General features: G+C 42.2%; 1 protein-coding gene across 9 annotated transcripts in view; it reads left to right on the top strand.

Annotated features, from left to right (window-relative positions):
- Window positions 1-21,903, top strand: part of TIAM1 (TIAM Rac1 associated GEF 1) — a 258,960-nt gene extending 237,057 nt beyond the window's left edge. For all 9 annotated transcript variants that reach the window (XM_086413073.1, XM_086413036.1, XM_086413046.1 and 6 more), the window contains 5 exons: window positions 9,352-9,410; window positions 10,337-10,439; window positions 13,451-13,538; window positions 15,517-15,689; window positions 19,440-21,903. In XM_086413073.1, coding sequence (XP_086269199.1) covers window positions 9,352-9,410; window positions 10,337-10,439; window positions 13,451-13,538; window positions 15,517-15,689; window positions 19,440-19,909 — 893 coding nt within the window. In that variant the 3' untranslated portion in view covers window positions 19,910-21,903. The remainder of the gene's footprint in view (window positions 1-9,351; window positions 9,411-10,336; window positions 10,440-13,450; window positions 13,539-15,516; window positions 15,690-19,439) is intronic.
- Window positions 21,904-22,903: the final 1,000 nt, after the last annotated feature.

Genomic DNA, 22,903 nt, shown 5'->3' with positions numbered 1-22,903 from the left:
GAGTTTATCTTTGTGTATGGTGTTAGGAAATGTTCTAATTTCATTCTTTGACATGTAGCTGTCCAGTTTTCCCAGCACCACTTACTGAAGCAGCTGCCTTTGCCTCATTGTATATTCTTGCTTCCTTTGTCAAAAATAAGGTACCCATGGGTGCATGGGTTTATTTCTGGACTTTCTGTCTTGTTCCATTGGTCTATATTTCTGTTTTTGTGCCAGTGCCATATTGTCTTGATGACTGTGGCTTTGTAGTATAATCTGAAGTCAGAAAGGTTGATTCCTCCAGCCCCATTCTTTCTCAAGACTGCTTTGGCTATTCAGGGTCTTTTGTGGTTCCATATGAATTGTGAAAGTTTTTTGTTCTCATTCTGTGAAAAATGTCATTGGTAATTTGATAGGAATTGCATTGAACCTGTAGATTGCATTTGGTAGTATAGTCATTTTCACAATATTGATTCTTCTACCTAGGAACTCGGAATATCTCTCCATCTGTTTATGTCATCTTTGATTTCTTTCATCAGAGTCTTATGATTTTCTGTGTACAGTTCTTTTGTCTCCTTAGGTAAGTTTATTCCTAGATATTTAATTCTTTTTGTTGCAATGGTAAATGGGATTGATTCCTTAGTTTCTCATTCTGATTTTTCATTGTTAGTATATAGAAATGCAAGTGATTTCTGTGTATTGATTTTGTATCCTGAAACTTTGCTGAATTCACTAATTAGCTCTAGTAATTTTCTGATACTATCCTTAGGGCTTTCTCTGTACAGTATCATGTCATCTGCAAACAGTGAGCGCTTTACTTCTTCTTTTCTGAACTGCATTCCTTTTATTTCTTTTTCTTCTCTGATTGCTGTAGCTAGGACTTCGGACTTCTAGAACTATGTTGAATGATAGTGGTGAAAGTGGACACCCTTGTCTTGTTCCTGATCTTAGGGCAAATGCTTTCAGTTTTTCACCATTGAGAAAAATGTTTGCTGCAGGTTTATCATAGATGGGCTTTACTATGTTGAAGTAGGTTCCTTCTATGCCCATTTTTTGAAGAGTTTTAATCATAAATGGGTGCTGAATTTTGTCAAAGCCTTTTTCTGCATCTATTGAAATTATCATATGGTTTTTATCTTTCAATTTGTTAACATGGCGTATCACACTGATTGATTTGCATATATTGAAGGATCCTTGCATCCCTGGAATACCCAACTTGATCATGGTGTATGAGCTTTTTGATGTGTTGCTGAATTCTGTTTGCTAACATTGTGTTGAGGATTTTTGCTCTATGTTCATCAGTGATATTGGCCTGTAGTTTTCTTTTTTTGTGTTGTCTTTGGCTGGTTTTGGTATCAGGGTGATGGTAGCCTCGTAAAATGAGTTTGGAAGTGTTCCTTCCTCTACAACTTTTTGAAAGAGTTTTAAAAGAATAGGCATTAGCTCTTCTATAAATCTTTAATAGAATTCTCCTGTGAAGCCATCTGGTCCTGGGCTTTTGTTTTCTGCAGATTTTTGATCACAGCTTCCATTTCAGTGCTTGTAATTGGGTTGTTCATAATTTCTATTTCTTTCTGTTTCAGTCTTGGAAGATTGAACTTTTCTAAGAATCTGTCCATTTCTTTACAATATCCATTTTTTGCCATATAGTTGTTCATAATAGTCTCTTATGGTCCTTTGTATTTCTGCATTGTCTGTTGTAACCTCTCCTTTTTAATTTCTAATTTTGTTTATTTGATTCTTCTCTCTCTTTTTCCTGATGAGTCTGGCTAAAGGTTTGTCAATTTTATTTATCTTCTCAAAGAACCAGCTTTTAGTTTTATTAATCTTTACTATTGTTTCTTTCATTTCTTTTCATTTCTTTCTGCTCAGATCATTATGATTTCTTTCTTTTTACTAATTTTGGGGTTTTTTCATTCTTCTTTTTCCAGTTGTTTTAGGTGTAAAGTTAGATTGTCTATTCGATGTTTTTCTTATTTCTTGAGGTAGGATTGTATTGCTATTAACTTCCCTCTTAGGACTGCTTTTGCTGCATCTCATAGGTTTTGAGTTGTCATGCTTTCATTGTTATTTGTTTCTAGAAATTTTTTGATTTCCCTTCTGATTTCTTCAGTAATCTATTGGTTATTTAGAAACATGTTGTTTAATCTCCATGTATTTGTGTTTCTTACATTTTTTTCCCCTTGTAACTGATAACTAGTTTCATAGCATTGTGATCAGAAAAGATGCTTGATACGAATTCAGTTTTCTTAAATTTACTGAAGTTTGATTTGTGACCCCAGATGCCATCTATCTTGGAGAATGTTCCATGTGCACTTGAGAAGAAGGTGTATTCTTCTGCATTTGAGTGTTGGTGTGTTTGATATTGTCCCAGAGGTCTCTGAGACTATTCCTTAGTTCTTTCCATTCTTTTTACTTTATTCTGCTCTTCAGAAGTTATTTCCACCATTTTATCTTCCAGGTTACTGATTCGTTCTTCTGCTTCAGATATTCTGCTATAGATTCCTTTTAGAGTATTTTTAATTTCAGTAATTGTGTTGTTAGTCTCAGTATGTTTATTCTTTAATTCTTCATTAATTGATTCTTATATTTTCTCCATTTTGTTTTCAAGGTTTTTGAGCATCTTTACTATCATTTTTCTGAATTCTCTTTCAGGTAGCTTGCCTATTTCCTCTTCATTTATTTGGACTTCTGTGTTTCTAGTTTGTTCCTTCATTTATGTAGTATTTCTCTGCCTTTTCATTTTTTTTTTTTAACTTATTGTGTTTGAGGTCTCCTTTTCCCAGGCTTCAAGGTTGAATTCTTTCTTCCTTTTGATTTATGCCCTCCTAAGGTTGGTCCAGTGGTTTGTGTAAGCTTCCTGTAGGGTGAGATTTGTGCTGAGTTTTCTTGTTTGCTTGCTTTTCCTCTGATGGCAAGGCTGAGTGAGGTGGTGATCCTGTCTCCTGAAGACTGGGCTTGTATTTTTGTTTTATTTGTTGTTTAGATGAGGTGTCCTGGACAGGGTGCTACTGGTGGTTGGGTGATGCTGAATCTTGTATTCAGGTGGTTTCCTTTGAGTGAGTTCTCACTATTTGATACTCCTTACAGTTAGTTTTCTCGTACTCTAGGGTCTTGGAGTCAGTGCTCCCACTCCAAAGGCTCAGGGCTTGATTTCTGGTCAGGAATGAAGATTCCACAAGTGGTTTGTTATGGCATTAAGTGAGGTAAAACAGATACCCCAAAATGAGAAACCAAAGATGAACCCCAAATAAATGGTAGCTGCAAAATCAGGCACATAATAATTAAAATAATGAATATACACATATACATATACACCCATGAGCAAAGTCAGAACAGTCCAACAAAAGTAAAGTGCAATAGATTGACCTGGCAAACAAAGGAAAGCAAAAATTACATGTACCAGTGAAGAACAAAACTAACCAGAGCACAAACTGGGAAGAAACTGAAGCACGGTGCCAACTGGGGAATAAAGCTATGAAAATAAAGCTAACAAATATGTTGAGAGGAAAGGAAAGAAGGAAAAGAAAGAATAGATATGCAAAGTTAAATAGAGGTAGATAAAGAAGGTAAATGGACAGTTATGACCAACCTAGACGGCATAGATCATGGCATCTGGTCCCATCGCTTCATGGCAAATAGATGGGGAAACAGTGAAAACAGTGTCAGACTTTATTTTTCTGGGCTCCAAAATCAGATGCACATGGTGACTGCAGCCATGAAATTAAAAGACGCTTACTCCTTGGAAGGAAAGTTATGATCAACCTAAGTAGCATATTAAAAAGCAGAGGTATTTGCCAACAAAGCTCCGTCTAGGACCTTCAAGGCTGTGGTTTTTCCAGTGGTCATGTATGGATAGGAGAGTTGGACTATAAAGAAAGCTGAGTGCCGAAGAATTGATGCTTTTGAACGGTGGTGTTGGAGGAGACTCTTGAGAATCCCTTGGACTGCAAGGAGATCCAACCAGTCCATCCTAAAGGAGATCAGTCCTGGGTGTTCACTGGAAGGACTGATGTTGAAGCTGAAACTCCAATCCTTTGACCACCTGATGCGAAGAGCTGACTCATTTGAAAAGACCCCAATTCTGAGAAAGATTGAGGGTAGGAGGAGAAGGGGACAACAGAGGATGAGATGGTTGGATGGCATCACCGACTCGATGGACATGGGTTTGGGTAGACTCCGGGAGTTGGTGATGGACAGGGAGGCCTGGCCTGCTGCGGTTCATGGGGTCGCAAAGAGTCGGACATGAATGAGCGACTGAACTGAACTGAATATATATTAAAGATTAACTGCAAGGTGAAAAGCACAATAGGAAAAGCAAATAAAGGAATAAATGTAGAAAAAATAATAATAGCTTTAAAAAATTAAGAATTAAAAAAAAACGAGAGAGAAAATAAAAGAAAACTCCACAGAACTGCAAAACCCCAAAGTAGAGGCAGAGTTTATAAAAACAACAAAAAATGTGGCAGAAAAACAAAAAGCTCAAAAGCTTAGTTAGATTTCATAGTGCCAATAAAATTGACAGCTACAACAGAGTGGGGGGAAAAAAGAAAAAAAATCCTAAAGAATCAACAGAACAAGTCAAAACAGAAGAATAATAAATGTTTTTCTTGTCACTGCTGTCAGAGTCCTTCCCCTCGCTGGGGGTCACAGTCCACCTCACGTCCCCAGCAAGCCCTCCAACACTGTGCTGATCTCTGGATCTGCTGTGGGGTCAGCTCAGATTCTAACCTGGTCATATTCCTTTGTGTTCTTGCCTCCAATGTCCGCAGCTATCAGAACTAGTGCGTTTTCTTTTGTGGGAGCTCTCAATGTCCTTTTATATATTCCATAGACACAGAGTCTGCCTAGTTGATCTGTGGATTTAATCTGAATCTTGTACAGCTGGTGGGAACGTTTTGGGTCTTCTACCTTAGCCACACTGCCCCTGGGTTTCCATTGTGGTTTTATTTCCAACTCTGCCCTGCTCCACAGAGAGCAGGATTGCTCCACAATCCCTAAACTCCAGCTCCCAGCCGCTGCACCTTCCAGGGGACCTGCGTCCCCATCTGGGGTATGCATGGCTGTGGAAGGACTGTCTGATTCTCATTCCATTTAGGCTGCCACAGATCAGCTGTTTCACTCTCTCCCTTAAATGTTTCTCGTCTGACTCAGACAGTTGCCTTGATGTGGGGATTGGATCCCTGCTTTAGTTCCTCCCACCCACCAAGGGCAGGTCCAGTCCTAGTAACACTCCTGTTTTTCCCCCTAGTTCCTTCGTCCTACCAAGTTTTGCATGGGTCCCACTCCAGTACTCTGCCTGGCAAATCCCATGGGCGGAGGAGCCTGGTAGGCTGCAGTCCATGGGGTCACTAGGAGTCGGACACGACTGAGCGACTTACACTTTGACTTTTTACTTTCACGCATTGGAGAAGGAAATGGCAACCCACTCCAGTGTTCTTGCCTGGAGAATCCCAGGGACGGGGGAGCCTGGTGGGCTGCTGTCTATGGGGTCACACAGAGTCAGACACGACTGAAGCGACTTAGCAGCAGCATATATTCTTTTCCACTGGTCAGGTACTCCTGCCGGCTCTCAGCTGGTGTTCTGCATGCACTTCTGTGTCTGAAGGTGTATTCCTGATGTATCTGTGGAGAGAGATGAACTCTGCATCCACCAACTCCTCCACCATCTTGTTCTCTTTGTTTACTGCTTTTTAAACTCAACTCTTCTTGCATGATGTGAACAGTTCATACCCAAGTGGAACATCCCAGTGGTGTTAAAATCAGAACGCTTAATACAAAGATTCATTGGATTTCCTAATTAGATCCCTCAGCCTTCATTGAAAACCTTAGTGATATCCCTGAAAATTCCAAAGAGCCACTATTGTAGCTGTTGATGCCATCTAATTAAAAGTAATAAGCATATAAGTGTAAAGGAAAAACATGTTACCAAGTATGATATTCAGAGGAGTTAGTGGGGTAGTGTTACATGCTGGTGGTTTTTGATAGGAGTGGGTATTTTTGACAGGGGAAGGGATACTCTTTGTTTCATTTCCCATCCTTAATAGTTCTGTTTATAATATTGCAGTTTCTTTCTTTTTTAAAAAAAATTTATTTACTTATTTTTGACTGCGCTGGGTCTTTGCTGCTATGCAGGCTTTTTCTCTAGTTGTGGAGAGCAGGGCCTACTCTGTAGTTGCAGTGCATGGGTTTCTCATTGCAGTGGCTTCTCTTGTTGCAGAGCTCAGGCTCCAGGGTGTGCAGGTTTCAGTATTTGCAGCTCCCAGGTTCTAGACCAAAGGTTCGATTCTTGTGGCACATGGGCTAAGAAGTTTCTTGGCGTGTGGAATCTTCCTGGACCAGAGATTGAACCCGTGTCCCCTGCACCGGCAGGCATATTCTTATCCACTGCACGGAGAGGTCTGGGAGCTTTCTGATACTTCTTAGCAGGTCATTTATGGGATGTAGGACCCTGAAGAAAAAGACCCAGACCATCTCTCTCCCTGTCTCTGGTTCTGGGCACAGATGAACCATACCGGAGGTTAGCATTGGAATTTTTCATACCTATCTTCTATATTTTACAGATTCCCTGCTGTTAGAAGTAAACAGATTTAGAATAAGAGAATTGTATGAGTGGGAGAAACCAGGAGGTTGTCAACTTACTCTGTGAAAGGCCACAGAGTAAATATTTCAGGCTTTGCAGACCCGGAGGCCACGTGTAGCCATATGCAGCCATAGACATGTGAACAAATGGGCACCACATTGGTGGGCTGAGCAGAAGCGGGTGGGCCCTACCTTGCCAATCTGTGATAGAAAAGGTCCAGGAAAATGCCAATTTTAAGGTTTGGGGCTTTTGTAACACAAGCCCAGGTCAGGGGCAGTGTGTGTGTGTTTGGCTCTGGAGGAGAGCATGGCAACCCACTCCGGTACCTGGAGAATCCCATGGACAGAGGAGCCTGGCGGGTTACAGTCCATATGGTCACAATGAGTCAGACATGACTGAAGCAACTGAGCACGCATAAACAGACTACTGTCATTATAATGAGCTATTATTTTTTTTTTTTTTTTTACGATTCCCAGTCCTTAAAAGTTGACATGTTGGCAGTTTCGGTGTGATTTTTAAGTAGCAAGTCAGAACTAACAGAGCCTTAGAAATGCATTTTGAAACAAGGAAGAGTTGCTATGAGGGAAGCAGTTAGCACTGAGCAGGCAGCTTTGGGGTTAAAGCTTGGTTGTCTTGTTTCCGTTGGAACCTCTGATCTCAGGAAATGGTGCTGCTTTTCTTCTGAAACTGAAGTTGACCGGCTGCCAACATAGCACCTTGCTGTTTTACTCCCAGGAAGGCTAGTTTGTGCTCAGGGCTGATGGTCATCACCTTTAAAAGATGAACAGACATGGTCTGTTCAGGCTTCACCCTGGAAGGGTGTTAGATGCTCATCCTTTGGGATATGGAGTGAGTGTTTTAGGCTGGCCAGGGCAGCCAGGAGTTTTGAAGGTCAAGGCTGTGTCCGAAGGGATGGGCAACACTTGGAGTTGGTTGAGTGAGAGTCACCCCATGGATTAGGCAGAGGTATTCATAGGCCGGGCTGAGGTCCACTTTGGACCTCCCATGATGATCCTAGATGGTCCAGGTAAACCGAGGCAGGCCAGTAGTATGGCAACAATTTCACTGAGTTCTGGTCCCAAGGAGGTGGTGAATCTTTGGAGATGAAGGTCACTGGCACCCTCGCCCTCTCCTGGAGGGGAGCTCCCTCACTTTTAAAGGGACCTGCTGTCCTGGCCACTGTGATCTCTGAAGGTTTCGTGGTCAGAACCAAGGACCTCCTCAGGCAGTAGTGCACTCCTCCGTCAGAGCTGCTGTGGCCTCCTGGGGTCACTGGGAACCTCACGGTCTAGCCTCTGGGGTTTTTATGAAGTCAGGTGCTTAGACAGCCCAGACTCAGTGGCTGGGATCCCTTTCTTTGTACCCTATCCCCTCTTTTCCCACAGTGGAGAACCTGACCTGTCCTAACTGGGTAGGATAGAAAGGGAACCAGACAAATTGGGTTGGTCTGTGGAGAGCCTGGGGGCCTGTCCCTGAGAATTCTCTGTTTCTGGTACCCCCTCTGTGTGACTGACGGGGTCCCTAGTATGATTTGGGGTCAGAGTGTGAAGGGAGACAGAGGCCTTGATTCAGAGAGCCAACGATGGACTGTTGTGCTGGCCACTGGTTCTTCTTCCAGGAGGAGTTAGAATCACTGAGTGTTAAATGTGCTTGGCGTTGCTTAAGGTATTCTATGGAAGATTATGCATAACGCCATTCTACCGCCTCCCCTCCACCTCGCCCCCAAAGAATATAAGAATAAAACAACACACTCCTAGCTTCTAAAAACAGCTTATTGTTTTTGGATGTGGACCATTTTTAAAACCTTTTTTAAAAGTTTATTTTTAATTGGAGGGCAGTTGCTTTACAATGTTTTGTTGATTTCTGCCATACGTCAACATGAATCAACCATAGGCATACGTATGTCCCCTCCATCTTAAACTTCCCTCCCACCCCATCCCACCCCTCTAGGTTGTCACAGAGCACAAGGTTGAGCTCCCTGTGTTATATAGCAGCTTCCCATTAGCTCTCTGTTTTACATATGGTAATGTATATATTTCAGTGCTACTCTCTCAGTTTGATCCATCTTCTCCTGTCCTCCATATTTTTAAAGTCTATTAAATTTGTTACAGTGCTGTTCCTGTTTTATGTTTTGGTTTTTTGGCCATAGAGGCATATGTGGAATCAGCTCCCCTACAAGGGTCGAACCTACACCCCCTGCAGTTGGAAAGCTGAGTCTCCACCACTGGACTCCTAGAGAAGTCCTGAAATGGCTTATATGATTCATCCTGTTTGGAAGAAGTAGAATTGCATTCTTCTTAGTAAACCAATTTTTATTTATTCAGGTCAAAAAGATGAATTATATTTTCTGAATTATGAGCACTGTGTAATATCATTTTGATTTACAGAAATAGAAATTACCTTAAGCACTATTATTATTATTGATGTTTGCATTGTTCCTTCAGCTGCTAAACTGGTACATTGTTGTTAAATGTGTGTAAGCTGAAGTTAGAATCTTGAAGAGAGAGTGTAGTTGAAAGATATATTTACCCCAAAGTTTCCAGTGGGGCAGGAGGGTTTATTTCCATCTATATAGGCTTCCTGTACTTATCTGGGACCTGGAAAATTTTGTCTGAACGGGCTTTTGTGTCTCTCAGATGTGCTGAGGGAGTGGAGGGTGGAAGGGGAGCTCGTTCATGGGGACTCTGTCCTCTTCATAACTGTAGTGTTTGTTACCACAAGTTATTGAAGTGAAGGGGAAAACCCAACGCCTTACGTGCCATAACCGCCTTCATTTTATGTTTTTCCAGTCTTCAAAACTGCCGTGGTCCTTGTCTATAAAGATGGTACCAAACAGAAGAAGAAACTTGTAAGACTTTTTCTTTCATGCCACAGTTTCACAGTATCTCCCCTTTCTATCTGCTTCTCAGTTGGCTCTGTGTAATTATAATTCTGAACCTTTTTCAGGCATGAATGTTTTATGATTTTTTCCTTTTTTGAGGTGTTAACTGAGCATTTGAGGAAATTGCCCATCCTGTAGGCGGCTCACATTTAAAGCATAAAAATACTGGGTCAGCTAAAAAGTTCGTTGGGGTTTTTCCATAACATGGGGAAACCTGAGTGAACTTTTTGGCCAACCCAGTAAATAACTATTGAACCTACCATGGCCAGAACTTTCCAACACTAGTTTTATCCCCTCCCTGTTCTTCCTGTCCCCAGTCTGTTCTTGTTTTGGGGTCCCTTCTCTCCTTTTCCCTTTGTCTCTCTTTTGCCTGAATTTGGTTAGCAAGCTCATTTGCAAACCCGCAGCAGATTGTCACCTGGCCTCTGGCTTGCTGCTGTGGGTGAACAGAAGTGCTCGTGGGGCTGTTTTTATTTTGAAAATTAAAACAATTTAATTTTTTAAATTTAAAAACATTTAGTTTTAGTAATGTTTTAAGTTTTATTATTTTTTTGAATTACAATTGATTTTACAATATTGTGCCAGCGTCTGCTGTACAGCAAAGCGACTCAGTTATATGCCTATAGACATTCCTTTTTAAATTCTGTTCCATATGGTTTAGCACAGGCTATTGAATACTGCTCCCTGTACTATACACTAGGACCTTGTTGTTTATCCATCCTGATATAATAGTTTGCCTCTGCTAATCCTACGCTCCTAGTCCCTCACCCCCTCTCCCCCTTGGCAACCACAGGGCTGTTCTGTGTCTGCAGCGTCACTGGTTTAGAAAGTGTGAGGGTCTGGTCCAGACTGAGACATGGATCTCATGCGCCTGGTTCCTTCTCTCCCTACAGGTAGGATCACACAGGCTTTCAATTTACGAGGACTGGGACCCCTTCCGATTTCGACACATGATTCCTACTGAAGCTCTGCAGGTTCGCGCTCTGGCAAGTGCAGGTAAACTCTGAAATGGGCTGGGTACCTCTTTCTATGTATGAACTGTTTCTCTGAATCCACACTCTTGGTTCCAACCACTCCACCATCTTTTTTCTTCTTTGCTTATGTCTCCTTTCCCTCAGTCTCTTCATTGCCTCTTATTTGCCCAACTATTTTGTTAAATGATCTAAGTGAATGGATGTCATGCCTGTACTACTGTTCCAAGGAATTCTATTTATTTTGTTATATATTTTAATAACTTTACAGTGACACATCTAAGTAGCAGTGAGTCTTGTACTTCTGGAAAGAATCTTTGAGACCGTGAACAGATAAAGCCCATGTAAATAATTTACTGGACTTTTAACTGAGAGACCCCGAAAGGCCTCCAAAGCACAAAAAAAGCCATTGAATACATTTTTTTTCCTGAAGCATTAAAAATCTTTATCTTTGTATAAGCATGAAATGTCACTTCTTCTTCTATTACCCAAATATCCGTAAAGCCAGTTGTCAGGTAGTGATGATGTATTGGGTTGGCCAAATAGTTTGTTCAGGTTTTTCAGTAAGATGCTATGGACAGTCTTGAACTTTTTGGCCAACTCAGTACTTGATTAGATGGTGCTTTAGTGCATGAGAAGAGAGGCGAATGTCAGGACGGTACTGACTTAGAATAGCAGTGTTTCTATGACTCGGGGCCCATCCAGGGCTCATTTGAGGCTGTATTAGGAAGGAGCGATTAGCGGTGATTCTCCCAGGCACACTCTGGAAGGAGCAGCTTTGGAGGTAAGTGGAAACTCTTGGAACACTCTAATCCCTGTCCCACCTGGACAGCAGGTGCAGCTTTCTGGTGGTAAAGAGAGGCTGAGAAAGTGGACCTCCGCAAGGGCACAGTCATCTGGACTTCTGTTCTGTGTTGCTGGTGTCGATGAAACAATATAGTCAGAACCTGAAAGTAGAGAGTTATTTTATTTGGTGGGAATGTGTAGGACTCCGAGCCCAGGAGACAGCATCTCAGTAGCTCTGAGAAACCTGCTCCAAGGAGCCAAGAGGGGAAGTCAGGCTATATACAAGTTTGCCACAAAGGGAGCAGGCAGTCTGAACATCAAAGATCAGGTATCGGGTTAAGAATTTAGCATTCTATGTATGGGAAGATGCAAGCCTCACCGAATCCATTCCTTTCATATGCACTTCAGCTATCTGGGTCAACCCTGTTTCCCTGTTCACCTTGCTTTTGCATTCCCCCAGCTCCGCAGCAGTCACTGTAGGGGCTGGCAGCATCCTCTGGAATGCAGTTTGAGGAGCCCTCAGTCACCTTTGGAGGCCAGCAATCACTGATGGCTATGACGTTTCTTGTTCATTAACATGGCAGGAGATATTTCATTTCACACTGGCATCTAACATGATTAACATGGCAGGAGATACTTCATTTCACACGGCACCTAACATGAGTGCACAGTTCTTTGTGTCCGACTGGCATGATTCATCTTCTCCCCGTTTGCACTTGTCGCCTCCATCAGCTATAAAATTGGCTCTAGTCCTTATAGAACCAACTCTTTCCTAATCCAGTGTCATGAGGACAAACCATCTGCAGTATTTGGTAAACCTTCAGTTAGTCACCCAAGTTAAACTAGAAATCGCTTCCTTCACAGCTCGTATGCGTCACACAAAGAGAACTCAAATGCAAAATCCACGACTGGTAAATGCATTGGGGGTGACTATTTGCCTTATGAATATTTGTCTGGCAAACCTTCTGGTCCAGAGATTTACCCTGTTGCTTTTTTATTCTGATTTGATTAGTAAAATTGATTAATAGATGAATTTTCAGGAATGTAGAAATCTTAGGTCTACAAACAACTCTAATAGTATTTTGAAGTTTGGGCTCTTAAATACTAGTGTTGTCTTACTTTACAACCTTAGTTTGTGAATTACCTAGTTCCTGTGTTTCCCTGTGCCTGGCTTATATCTGGAAAAGCCCATGTTTACAGCACACTGTAGAGGCCCTTCTCAGGCAGGAATTTTGCCTTCCTTGAAGACTGTACGTGAAGATCATAAGTTTGGAAAACAAAGCCATCTTTGTGAATGTGACATTCCATTCTCATCCTCGGGTTTTCACCCAAATCAAGTTTAAAATCGTCAAGATGAAAGCTTATTTTCATGGAGTTGTAAAGACTAGCCAACACGTCTCCTTATGAAGTACATGCCAATGGATTTGAGAAGCAGGAGATGGAAATTTCTAGATTTTTGTCTGCATTTGGGAGAACTTGTGAAACTTACTTTATATGGGTCCTGGTTGGGGTTACATAATGTGGGCATGATGAGGGTTTGTTGTGACCCGGGATTGGAGCCAGTAGGTGAGCATGAGACCTCACAGTGTGCAGAGTTGAGTGTGCCTGCAAGGAGCTGTCTCTTTTATAAACACTATGGATAACGTGCTAAAATAATATGATATTCAGGCACTGAAAGACTTAGGAATTACTTCTAAATATAGCTTATTTTTACCTTCTCAGATACCATTTTTGCTTCACTCAGATTGGGCTCTATGGGTGGACTGAGAAAGAAGAGCCCCATTTATTCCCAGGACATGCCTGTCCAGGGCACCAGGCCAGTGGGAAGGCTGTCCTGCTGATGGAAAGGGCCTGCCTCTCTTTATCACTGGCCTACATTGGAATCTTGGGCTGCATCTTGTCCAACTGTTGCCAAAACAATGAATTACTTAATTAAAATAGTTCAGCCAAATGGGCAGTGAAGCTAAAGGGTCAGTTCTTTCATCAGTATGATTGACTGATTGTCCTTTTAGACGATCCAGAGGGAGATTTTAGCAACTGGAAATTTTCCAAGTGTTCTTTTTTTTTGAAGCCATTAAGCTCTCAGTCACTTAGCCTCTAGAGATCACGGGACAGGAATGAAGTTGCTTTGGTCTTAGGCGGCTCTGCACTATTTAATCTGGATACCAAAGCATGCAAGATGCTTTTATAAAAATGCAAATACATTTCTTTGAAACATACTCTCATTCATCCTTGTTTTAATTTACCTAGATGCAGAAGCAAATGCGGTGTGTGAAATCGTCCATGTAAAGTCGGAGTCTGAAGGGAGGCCGGAGAGGGTCTTCCACCTATGCTGCAGGTGAGGCTGGAGCCATGCAATGCGGGCTGTGCTGCCCAGGGAAAGGGGTGTGACTGTGCTTGGTGTCCCCAACCCCTCGGGGTTCTCTGGACCAGCCTGTGCATCCTTAGAAGCTATATCCTTTTTCCTGTGCATTTGAGAAAGTACTTAACAATTGAGTAAGAGTCATCGGATCAATTAATTTTATTATAATACAGACAGTAACCTAGTCAATTTAGTATCTTTCTAAAAGGAAATTGGAATTTTCGTACATATCCAACATTCGAACGAGGGCGTCCTTCCCCTGTGTACATTTGGTGGGTTAGAAGGACATGGTTGTCTTACAACGTTTGGTTTTGGGGTTTGGGAGCACTGTTTGTACTGTGATGTCTCTGAGATGCAACAGATGGGAGAGTCAGCGGGGAGGAGGGGAGCACGGTACCGTGTTGCAGGGATTCATCATCATGCAGAGAAAATTCAGCCGAGGGAGGCTGGCGCAGGTGACTCGGGGTCACCTGCAGATCTGGAGTGGAAGCTGAGCTTATGATATGGGCTTCTATTTATTTCTTCTTATTCTTACTCTCCCCTCCCCATTCCCCTCTGCTCCTCCTTCACCTCCTTTTCTTTGGGCTCTTGAGAATTTGAGAATTGTCCTTTTCTCAAGTGCAGCCCATAGTCTCAACAGAATAAATATTTTATGGTTGTTAATAATGTTTTACAGTGTGACTGCTGATATAGTAAGATAACACATTTACCAAACATCAACTAGGCTAAGCACCTTTCATGCATTATTTCAGTTAATCATCCTGAGGTATTTATTCCATTTTTACTAATGAAGTGTCAAGGCTCATAGAGGCAACTTTGCTAAAACCTTACAGCAAATGAACTCTGAGTTCAAACTCAGTGGGTTTGACTTCAAAGCCTCTATTCTATATTTCTGCTTCACCTGTCTGTGTTGGATGACAGGGAACAATAAATCCAAATCCTGGGAATCTGTTGGAACTAGAACAGGAATTTTTTTCAAATAATCTGTGTGTGGTTTTGCACCACCCTTACCACATGTAGCGCTACCTTTACCACATTATCTATTTAGGCTATATACTTGTGATTTTGTTGTTGTTAAATCCACAGGGTCCAGTGAGCCTGCCCCAGAGATGCCATATTCATTGTTAATAGGGAATACCAGGTAAAACTTACCTGGGTAAAAATATTGAGATCTTAGCAAGAAAAATAACTGACCTAGGATGTACTTTGGGAATTGGGACTTGGGAAGATTTTCCAGTTCTTAATAATGTAGCTTTAATATTTTCATGTTAACATGTGCCATGGGAGGCATTGATATATTTAAAACATTACTGACCAGAGATGTATTAATATGTCTTTTTTGTTGCCCAAATGTTATCGACCGGAGTTGTTTGAATTTTAGCTTACATAATATTGAGTTGGCCAAAAAGTTCGTTCAGGTTTTCCGTAAGATATGATGAAAAACCTGAATGAACTTTTTGGCCAACCTAGTAAATCACTGGCCACGGATGTTAGGTTCTGTAGAAATTCTCCAGTCAGTAATGTGTTAACAAGGAGGCCCAATTAGAGGAAGGTCAGGGTGTTGGGACATTATTTCAGGGGCACTGCAGAGCTGCAAGAATCTCTTAGTTCCTTTGTCTGTAAAAACTGTAGAATGAAAGGCTCTGCCTTAAGTCCTGAGAGCAGACTCTGGCAACTCTGTCCGTAAAATCCATCTCTCCATCAGTCTGTTCAGTAATGGGGTGCTCTGTCCCAAATTGGCTGCAGGAGATGAGTCACAAAGCATAAAGGGAAAGGAATAGGTGTTCTTTATCTCCAGCGATGAAAACACTCCTCGGCAGTGAAATTGGAGTGGTGGCCCCCCATCTTTAACTTTGGTCCTCAGGGATATTTGTTTGACTGTACCTGATAGCATCAGAAGTTCACCATGTGTTAAGTGCTGTTTCCCCAACACGTGTAAATCTTCTTTTCATAGCTCCCCAGAGAGCCGAAAGGATTTCCTGAAGGCTGTGCATTCCATCCTGCGAGATAAGCACAGAAGACAGCTCCTGAAGACCGAGAGCCTTCCCTCGTCCCAGCAATATGTCCCTTTCGGAGGAAAGCGGTTGTGTGCGCTGAAAGGGGCCAGGCCGGCTATGAGCAGGGCAGGTACTGTGGGGATTCAGACGTTCAAAATCCCCGTCACCCCCACTCCACTGTAGAACTGACGTCCTCGTTGAGCAAGACTTAGATGTGGCCTTGTGGGGGCTAATGTTGGAATACATTCTTTCCTGGTGTGAGGTTCCCTGTCTTTGCCTCCCTCCGTTGATTTAAGCCTCTCGCCCTCCCTCAAGCTCTCCCTTGGCTGCCCTCCTCCTCCTGGCTGGTGAGCTCCCCCTCTCATTCGCCGAGCCAGGAACTGAGCGCCTTCTCCTACTTGGAGGGGCTTGTCTTAGCCTGCTTGCCGAATGAGAGTTGCTGCTTTGCATGACAGCCAGCTTTGTCCAGCAAAAAAAAAAAAGCAGTGTGATGTCTCAGCAAGGTCACAGCCCACCATTCTGAGAACATGGTGGCTTTGTCCTCCAGAAACACAGCCAGGCCAGTTCTCAGTAGGGAGGCCATGTTTGGTAGACCAGATGACCCATCAGATGTTACCCTCACCTGTGCCTGCAATTTTAATTTTAGCTTCTGTGTTGATTTGGGGCAGCCTTGAGCTGCTATTAGAAAAGAAGAATCTGGAATTTAAATGGTCTCAGAGTAAATACTCTTTTAGGGCTTATTATATCACCTTAAAGCAGTAAAGATCAATACTACCACCTGTAAATGGCATTAAAATCTATCTAGAAAGAAAGATTTTTTCATAACACTTGGGTATTAAAGATACCAAGATTTAACATTTTTATCACTCCTTTCTTAAGAAGCAGTCCAAAATTTTGCAGGGAACATTCCAATAAAAGAGGCTTCCTTTGCATTTGCCAAAACACCTTCTGTTCTGGTGAATTTTCTGCCTGTTCTCAATTGTGTTGAAGAGGCAGGTATGGCACTGTGAATGGCTGAAGGTTTTCATAGACATAACCTGCCTAGCTTGACAGGGTATATTACACTCTAAGTACCTTAAGTTTAGCTGATGTTAAAGGGACTAGTTACATCTATTCTTCAATTAATTGCTAAGTGTTCATTGGAAACCTGGTATGCTGAACACCTAGCACTCTTCTGGGCTTGCCAGTATCCATACTTCCCCACCCACGATTTCTCCTGGAGTCCTCATGTGTTAAATAGCTTTGCTCATCCCTTTAGAGCTCATAGCAGAGAGTTTCACCTTGGAATTATCTCATTTGTTTCTTTTACTTTCCAGATATATTTAATTAGGATTGGGACTGTGTGTCCCAATCTCAGGAAAACCCACCTGTCATTGGCCAGGTGTTAGTTGTTAATTGGTAAACCTAAAGTTAGAGCTCCATTCACTTTGAAACTAAGCATTTGTAGTCTGTGGGACACTCAGGCGTTTTCCTGCTGAGATCCCTTTGGAAAGAAGACAAAGTTACTACAACCTACTCTGTTATCTTGAATATCAAGAGAGAAAGCCTTGATGTCAGAGCCTAATGGCTCATTTTTGGCTGAAGAAAGTCTTCATCACTTTGCTTTTGAAGTTCCTCACTCTCATCATTCACATTAGATGATTTGAAAATGGTGTTTGAGTGGGTCAGCACTGTACTAGCTAATCAGTCTTAATAGTGAATAATGGCAGTACTCAAGTCAAGGATTGTCTCTTGGAACCCCGTAAGACTGGCTGGGTTATTATGTCTTCTTTTAGTAAAGGATAGATTCTTATGCTTCATTGCTCATTGTCGTGATTCACGACACCCAGCTAGTTTATTTTTCCTTTTGCTCTTGTTTGAATAGAACAGTAAAGGCAAATATTCTGCCTCCCTTCACCAAATGTCTGCCAGTGATCCAACTACACATTTTTTTTTGTTTCAACATTTTCTTATGGAAATTCTTAGACATATAGAACAAATGAAAGAATTATACACATTCCTACCTGCTATATGTAATTAACATTTTTATATATTTTCATTACCACATATCCATCCATCATCCATCAACTCATCTTGCTTTCGACACGTTTTCAGAATACAGACAGAGCCTGGTAGGCTGCAGTCCATGGGGTCACTAGGAGTCGGACACGACTGAGCGACTTCACTTTCCCTTTTCACTTTCATGCACTGGAGAAGGAAATGGCAACCCACTCCAGTGTTCTTGCCTGGAGAATCCCAGGGACGGGGGAGCCTGGTGGGCTGCCGTCTATGGGGTCGCACAGAGTCGGACACGACTGAAGCGACTTAGCAGCAGCAGCAACACTCCTTACCCCTAAATACTTCAGCCAGCACATCCTTGACAAATATTTCCAGTATCCCAGTTTGGAATTAAGGTAGTTCTAATATAGTGATTGGAGAGAGTCAGGCTCCACTGTGATGATATTGAGGTAAAACTGAACAATAATTTTTGCTTCTTTCCAGTGGAGTAGAACTATTTTTTTATTCTTTCTGTTTTCTGTTTTTCCGGGAGTGCTTTTCATTCCCTGCCTTGAATGAGAGGAATGATGACGGAAACGCAGGGATCTGAGACAGAGGATGGTCAGAATGGGAGCCAGTTTAGACCACTGTCCGGCTTACCCACCTTGCACCTGCTATATTTGAAGTCAAGGCTATATTTGGCAGTAATTATGAATAGTCATCTTACTTCTTGCAGCCCTGAAGCAGCTTAATGAATTTCAGGGCATAGATTTTAGGAAAGCAGCTCCTTGTTGGTGTCTAGGCTCCCCACTCCCATGGGAAAGCACATGGTACATTTCACTGTTCATGGAGGAGTGGCAGTGTTTCCCTGTGTCTTTTGTGTGTGTGTGTGTGTGTGTGTCTGTGTCTGTGTCTGTGTGATTATTTGCTTGACTGGGTGGCGTATTTTGTTTGTTTTTAGTAATACTGACTTCCTAGAGGGCAGTGAGGTGAAAATACAGAATACAGAGATTTGTTTTTCTTAACTGTTAGTCACTTTATTTTGCACTTTGCTCATCAGCTGCTTGAGTGTTGTATTATTCCTTGCTCATTCCACTCAGGCACTGGTAGTTTAATCGCTTTGTGGAAGAGAAATCGGGGATACATAGAACAGAGTCAGGAAGGGACTAAGGCGCAAAGTCAGGAAGGGACTAAGGCGCAGAGTCGCTCAGTTTCACCTGAGGTTTTGTCACAAGAGGACTTGACATCTCTGAGACCCAGTCTTTTCTGTAGTTTCTCCAAAAACAATGGTGCGCCCTTAAGGTACCTGAAGATCCTCAAGAAATGTGACATTCAGAAAGCAATATAACTTGGACCAGTATTTTTCCCTCTTTGGTACATCATTATGATTTCTCTAAAGACAGTGAAACGCTGACAGCATCTCCATCCTTACTAAATGACTCTAGGACAGCCCCTGGGGGATCCTCAGAGCACTGTGCCACAGGCACAGGAAGAAGGAAGAAGTGCTGATTAATCCCAGGGTCAGTGGTGGGCTTGACAACAGCAGGAATCTGTATTACCTGCCTCCCAGGTACACGGGTAGAGAATTGGATTATTTTAGAGGGAGTTAAATCCCCTTTTCCCCATAACCTACAACCCACCCATGTCCCTGTCACCACTCCCCGCCTCCTTGCCCTCCATTCAGTGACTAGAATATCCTCTTAAATCCAGACATCTGTGCCAGGTAAAGCCCCCCTCCCCGCCCCCTGAGACAGACTGGACTCTAAGCCCCAAATGATACTCAGCCCCTAAATGCATATCTCATAGTCTTTTCCTTTCCTTTAGCTTGTATTTGCTTTCTGGATTTTCATCACACGTAAAGCATGTGGGGGTTTTATTGTTATATTTTTGTGTGTGTGTGCAGTGTCCGCCCCAAGCAAGTCTCTTGGGAGGAGGAGGCGGCGACTGGCCCGAAACAGGTTTACCATTGATTCCGATGCCATCTCCGCCAGCAGCCCGGAGAAAGACCCCCAGCAGCCTCCCAGTGGCGGGGACACTGACCGCTGGGTGGAGGAGCAGTTTGATCTTGCTCAGTATGAAGAGCAGGATGACATCAAGGAGACAGACATCCTCAGTGACGATGATGAGTTCTGTGAGTCGGCCAAGGGCGCCGCGGCGGACAGAGACCTGCAGGAGCGGCTTCAGGCTGCCTCCATCACTCAGCGGGAGAGAGGCCGGAAGCCGCTGGACAGCCACGCGTCCCGCATGATGCAGCTCAAGAAGCAAACCGCCCTGTCGGGCATCAACGGAGGCCCGGAGAGTACGAGCGAGGAGGTCATTTGGGTTAGGCGCGAAGACTTTGCCCCCTCCTGCAAGCTGAACACTGAGATCTGACTGTGTCACGTTCTCCCCATCCGTAGCGAGTCCGTGTAGATACGTCTCCTGCTCCCCCATTCCCACCCCACTCCACCGCCTCCCACACTCCCCCCACGGGACCCACGATGGCGGGGAAAAAAAGCTCCCTTTAAGTCGCACTCTTGCACACAAACAGTTTTGGCAGCTGACTTTGTTCTGAAGCCATGTAGCCACCCAACTTGATCATTTTTAACCACATCGGAAAGAATTGTTCAAGAATTCCAAATCAGCTTGAGCTTCTGTATATTATTACCAAGGGCTTTTATTTATTCTCAATTAATCAGGGCCTAAAAGAATTAAAAAAAAAAAAAAAGAAAGAAAAATTCTATAGCACTGGAAAGCAAATTACCCCAGGAGTTGAACTATGTACAACAGATTAGCTTAAGGGATAGCACACGAAAAATTAATAAGGACTCTATCTGAAATTAATCCAGGAGCCACTTCCTAGTTGGGAAAACAACTGTACAGCTTGCAGTGTTCTTTCTCCTTTCCCTCTTAAATGTCTGAGAATATCTGTGTATTTTAAGAATGTGTGAGGAGAGGGTGAAGATTTATGTTTTGATGAGCCTTTTTAAATTTTTCCGTTTTTTCCTCTTCTGTTTTAGTCTATGGCTGGTCTTGATGTCGGTGTTCGGAAGTTCTAGTTTTGCATAGAATTATAAAGATGCCAAACTCCTTGAAAAGAGATCCAAATTTATCATTTAAAAAAACACTATTTTTTGTATTTTATCTCAGATGCAGGGGGGCACAAACAGATGAGACTTTTACAGTGTTAGTGTAACTCTGAGTTTAAAGAATGAGGATTTTACCTTTTACAGAGAGTGAGGTGTGGTGATTTTATATTTATATATGAAAGGCCAACAAGATGCTTAGGAGCAGCTTTTTTCCCAAGAAGCAGTTTTTCTTTTTCTGTTTTAATGTTTGAATCTCTATTTGAGATGGGAGCTTGGTTGGATTAAACGTGACACCGGAATGGGCAGTGTGTGTGTCTGTTGCACATGGCGGGGGAGGGGAGACTCCTTTTCACGGGGTTGCCATGGTGATCATTGGTTTTCCCATCATAGTTACATCTCCATCCATAGATGACCTACCCCTTCCCTGAGAGTCCATAACCAAACCTCTTAACAAAACAACGTTTTCAGAAACATGTCTTGTATTTAACACTTTCTTCATGCCAACAAACAGGGTAAACATGCTAAAAAAAAGAAAACAACTAATGTTCTAAACAGATTTCCAAACAGGATGAACAAAAACAATTTAAAGCACTTTCAAAAAAATTTTTTTTAAAAGGTTTATAGCTTTTTTTTTTTTCCCCATTTCACAATGTCCACTTCCTAAAAAAGGTTTAAATAATATGAAAACTTTCTTTTTGGGGAAAATATCTATTTGGTGTTTGACACATCAGTAGGTACTTTAAAGACCTGAATTTTATAGTAGCTTTAGGAATTATATTTTATAAAGATCAGTTATGAATTTATATTTCCAGACAATAGAGAGTTCAGAACATCACGCTCTTGTGCCCCTGCTTGCTTTACCTGCTTCCCCACCCTGTATCCCTTCCCTTTCGGGTTTCCAGGGCTTTGAGCTTGATCTTTTGAGAGTTTTATTCTATTAAATTTTTGCTATATCTTCTGATTTTCTTAAAGAGCTTTAGAATGGTTTCTATACCCTTTGTATCACTGCATTGTTCCATATCATCTCTAATTCGATTGTGTCTGGGTGGAAAACTGAAGCGGAGGCTTCTAATAGTCCCACTGACCAGTCCCAGTGCAACGGGTTTGTCTGAAAATGCTGGAAAGTCTGGTGCTTGGAGAGGGTGCCATTGTCTCTTGTACATAAGGTCATGACGTGTCTATGTCAAAAGTTCTTATATATTTCTTTTATAAGCTGAAAGAAGGTCTATTTTTATGTTTTTAGGTCTATGAATGGAACGTTGTAAATGCCTGTCAAACAATAAAAAATATTGAAAAGTGGACGGTCCTGTGCTTTTTTGGATGGAAGGATGGATGGAGTTTGTGGGAGAAAATACTTAAGGATGCCTTTTTGTTTTTCTAAATAATTACCATGACCATCAAGCGAAAGCTGACTTGCTGGTCCTTTAAGTTTTTAGTGTATGTTTAAACTGAGGTGTAATTGACATATAACTCTATGTTAATTTTAGGTACAGAACATAATATGTATATTGCAAAGTGATCACTACAGTAGTTAACATCATCACCATCTATAGTTATAAAATTTTTTTTCTTGTGATGAAAACCTTCAAGATCCACTCTCCTAGCTACTTCCAAATAGGCAATATAATGTCGTCAACTGTGGTCAGCATGTTGTACATTGCATCCCCATGACTTATTTTGCAACTGAAAGTTGTACATTTTGATGTCCTTTACCTGTTCTGTCCATCTTCCACCTGACTTCAGGCAACCACCAGTCTGTTCTATGTATCCATGAGCTTGGTTTATTGTTTGTTTGTTTTTTAGATTCCACGTACCCGTGAGATGATAATGTCATTTACCCTTTCCTGTTGATAGAGCTTGAGACTTTAAAAAAAATTTTTATGGGTGTATAGTTGATGCACAATGTTGTGTTAGTTTCCAGTGTACAGCAAAGTGGCTCAGTTCAGTTCAGTTCAGTCGCTCAGTCGTGTCCGACTCTTTGCGACCCCATGAATCACAGCACGCCAGGCCTCCCTGTCCATCACCAGCTCCCGGGGTTCACTCAGACTCACGTCCATCGACTCAGTGATGCCATCCAGCCGTCTCATCCTCTGTCATCCCCTTCTCCTCCTGCCCCCAGTCCCTCCCAGCATCAGAGTCTTTTCCAATGAGTCAACTCTTCTCATGAGGTGGCCAAAGTACTGGAGTTTCAGCTTTAGCATCATCCCTTCCAAAGAAATCCCAGGGCTGATCTCCTTCAGAATGGACTGGTTGGATCTCCTTGCAGGCCAAGGGACTCTCAAGAGTCTTCTCCAATACC

Source organism: Bos grunniens, chromosome 1, assembly GCF_055505025.1.
Source record: "Bos grunniens cultivar Pamir isolate PY7600 chromosome 1, Bosgru_T2T1.0, whole genome shotgun sequence".
Lineage (NCBI taxonomy): Eukaryota > Metazoa > Chordata > Mammalia > Artiodactyla > Bovidae > Bos > Bos grunniens.
This window is presented reverse-complemented; position numbering and strand designations above follow the sequence as displayed.